At 53.9% G+C, this 3726-nt stretch overlaps 1 protein-coding gene across 5 annotated transcripts in view; it reads right to left on the minus strand.

The window, feature by feature from the left end:
• PAQR5 (progestin and adipoQ receptor family member V) overlaps positions 1-3726 on the minus strand; it is a 118858-nt gene that overhangs the window by 28763 nt on the left and 86369 nt on the right. For all 5 annotated transcript variants that reach the window (XR_824771.1, XM_010834495.1, XM_010834496.1 and 2 more), the window contains exon 6: positions 759-855. Coding sequence is in view for 4 of the 5 variants with exons in the window: in XM_010834495.1 (XP_010832797.1) it covers positions 759-855 (97 nt within the window). In the remaining variant the exon portion in view is untranslated. The remainder of the gene's footprint in view (positions 1-758; positions 856-3726) is intronic.

Consider the following 3726-nt stretch of genomic DNA (forward strand, 5'->3'; position numbering starts at 1 on the left):
GGAAACTGAGGCTCAGAGAGGTTTTGTTCACTGCCTAATGTCACACAGCCAGTGAGTAGTGGGACTGGGATTTGAACGCACGGCCATCTGAGAGTGCATGAATTTTCCCTCTTCTTATCTTCCCTCCTATACCCTCTTCCTTTGTGTTCACCATCTAATTCCCATCTATCCTTTAAGACCTTCAGTTATACGCTTTCCTTCCCTACTACATCTATGTTAATTGATGATAATATATAATAATGCGTTTATGGGACTCTCACCACCAGCTAGCACTGTACACATTATCTCATGTAATCCTCTCCATAGCCTGACACAAGGAGGTGTTATTACCAGGCCATTTTCCAGATGAGGGAAGTCGAGACACAGAGATGGTAGAAAACCTGCCCGAAGTCTTGCAGTGAGTGAATATTAGAGATTTGCCTCCAGAGCCCACTCTCCTGCTCACTCTACTAAACCCCAGGCTGCCTCTCCTGCCCAGCCCTCCGAGACTGCTCCTGAGCCTCCAGGTAGCACTGGCCACTGATGCATCTCCTGGCGCCACCTACCTAGTACCCGTGGTAGGTGCTGGCTGCCTATGCCCATCAGGGCCTCTGTCCGTGCCACCTGATTGGTCTGTGAGTGCCAATAAGGGAGCACGTGGGGCTCTGCGTCCATGTGTTCTCCTGTGACCAGGACAGCGTCTGACCCCCAGAGCTCAGGACACAATCGATTCCCTGGTGCTGCCAACAGACAGAGGGGGGTCACAGCAGGGCCCTTACCCTGAATAAGACGGGAAGGGAGTCCCAGGTATAGGGAAAAGCAAAGGCCAGGACACGAAGCATCTTACAGATCCCAGGCTTCTGTATCTCAAAAAACCTAAATCAGGAAAGGAAATGGGGGAGAAATGAGAATGAAAGGGCGTTTCAGTCAATAACAGACACACTAAAAATAACCAAGGCCGAGTAACCCACAGAAAACCATCTGCGCACAAACTCCTCCCTCAGCCAGCAGCTTCCCCACCAGCCCTCTCCACTTCTCCCACCAGCCCCCCTGGGAAGGGCTCCATCTCAAATGTGAAAAGAGTTTGGAGGCGCCATCTCCCGGCACCATAAGAAGCAATGGTATCCAAAATCAGGGAGGAGGCACGGAGCAAAAAACCTTCGAAGGACAAGTTATCTAACTGCCACAGGGCCTTCTAGAAGTCAGACCAGTAGCCACCAGGAGAGGCAGACTGTGGGGCATGGGCAGGCCCAAACGCACAGGCTCCTGAGGCCAGCACCTCTGCGAAGGTTGAGATGCTTAACTAGTCAGAGTCGCCAGGTGAATCCCCTGCAAAAGCCCTGGGTACTATTAGATGTTTAACGACAAGAGATTTCTGGAATATTTAATAACACACACAGGAATCCTGGGCTGGGGAAACTGACCAAGCATGGGCCTTCCTTCTTTGAGTTGAAGGAGAGGCTCCATACAAAACTGCAGCCCTGAGCTGGGGCTCGGGCAAGGGAGAGCTCACACTCCCAGGCTGGGCCGGGTGGCAGGGCAGGTACCCGCTTCAATACATCATACTGTGGGGGCTGGGTTCTTCTCCCTGGGGACCCACAGGACTGTGAGGCCAGAGCCTCCCCCGGCAAAGGTGATATGCAGAGCTAGGGTGTTGAGGCTTGTAGGGTGGCTGTTATGGGGCAGCCTGTACGATGATGGGGGCACTGGGGCCCTCCAGCCCTTCTTGACAGTTCTGCCCCTCATCATGCTCTCTGGTGGGGTCTGCTCCTCACTTCTGTTCCCCAGGTGCCCTGTCCCAGCCCACTCGCCTGCCCCTTCTCCACCAAACAGGGTCTGCTGTTCCCCTAGCCCAGGTCCATCTCTTCCAGCAGGATCTTTACATCCTCTATGAGCCAGTACAGTCACCTAACTGTGAGCCCCACTGTGTCCACATCCTCTGGCATAGAATACGGCAGAGACACCCTCATCTGCCTCCAGGGTGGTCAGGGAACCCTCCTCAAGGGTGGAGCTGGGTCTGCTCAGCTCTCCATCTCCAGCATCCAGCTCAGAAGTGTGCCCGAGGATGTGGGCATCTGCTTGGCAGCCCAGCCTGGGGACCCCTGTTCACCATGGACCCTGAGAAGCCCCATAAACCCCAGAGATGAGCTTCAACTTCACTCAAGCCCATGGGCATGTCCCTTCTTCTTTTCTGACCCTGTGGACACTGGGCAGAGAAGGAAGAGGAGCTCAAAGAGGAGGAGGAGATATAAGGGACCTCAACTCATCATCCCCCAGAACAGAACCCCAGCCTTGGAGGAAACCACAAACCCTGGGATAGGCACAGGGTCACGATCTGACAACGTGTTTGTCTTGGACACTCTGAGTCTGGTCCAGTCCCTGACTTCTGTGACCATCTCATCCAGGGCGTGATGTAACCCTCCTGTGCCCCAGAATCCTCGTGTATACCACGGGGATGACTACAGAATCCCTTATGGGCTTGTTGCAAGGGTTTAATCAAATGATGCTCACTAGGAGCTTACAGCTGTGCAGAGCACAGAGTAACACTCACGAAATAGCAGCATTTAAAAAAAAAAAGTGTTGTAGGACCCATCCTTTCCCTCTCCCCATCTTGTAGCCACGTGGTACAGAAAATAGAACAGGAGGGAACAGACGGGTTCTGGGTGATTTGCCTAAAATCAGCTGAGCTAAAGAGAGGCAAAGCTAGGATTTACAGCCAGGATGTTTGGTTGGCTTCCCACCCTCTCCCCTTGGGCAGGTCTCAGACCACTCCCCAGACTCTGCTCTTACAGACACCCCTCTGCCCCAGGAGGCGAACAGAACACACTTCCACTGCTCCAAGTCAGAGCCCATCTTTCGTAGGACCTTCTCAGTCTACGCTGGCCGACCCTGCCCGACCATGCAAGCCTGCTCCCTCCCTCCCCATGCTCTGCCACCGCCTATCACCTCTGGGTGCAAAGAGACTTGCTCTTAAAGCACGCTCTCTCTGTGGCCACTTACACAGGAAGAAAGCTGGCTCTGGTTGGCGAGGGCCATCCCCCAAAACACGGATTTCCTGCGACTTGAGACATGGCGCCCGGCCTGATAAAGTACTTCCCCAAGGGCAAACGAACCAGCCTCTCCAGCTGCCAAGCCGAGTCTACAGAGGGAAAAAGGAGAAAAAGCAGAACAGAAGAGAGCAACAGAGAACAAGCGGCAGAAGGGCCAGCAGCTACAAAGACGGTGGGCCTCCCACCACCAAAGTGCAATTCCAGATCAGGCCACAGGGTGTCGCCACAGCCAGAAGGAGGGGAAGGAGCCATGGCATTCTCCAAAGCACACCACGCCCGAGTCTCCAAAGCCTTGCCTGGTAAGGCAATGCCTGTCCCCCAAGGCTGGGAGTCAGGGAGTCAGGCCTCCTCTGCCTAGAACCAGGTGGGCAGGAAACATTGGATTTCGGGAGAAGCCTCCACCAAGAAAGCGCTGATACAATACCAGTCTATTCTAAAACCCGATAAATCCTGTTGCAACAAAGCTGGGCAGATGTGCAAGTGAATTCCAGAACTATGCGCGAAACAAGTGGGCCTTTGGAAACATCATTCTATTGCCGAGGTGCGTGTGTGTGTGTGCGCCTGCGTGCACGCAGAGGGGGCAGGGGGGTGGTATTATGGCTGTTTTGTTGTTGTATGGATGACATAACAGGAATGTGGACATTTCCACGTGCTGACCATTGGCCCCAGCAGCAGTCTATCATCTGGCTGAGCCCTC

Source organism: Bison bison, unplaced genomic scaffold (genome assembly GCF_000754665.1).
Source record: "Bison bison bison isolate TAMUID 2011002044 unplaced genomic scaffold, Bison_UMD1.0 scf7180017864034, whole genome shotgun sequence".
Lineage (NCBI taxonomy): Eukaryota > Metazoa > Chordata > Mammalia > Artiodactyla > Bovidae > Bison > Bison bison.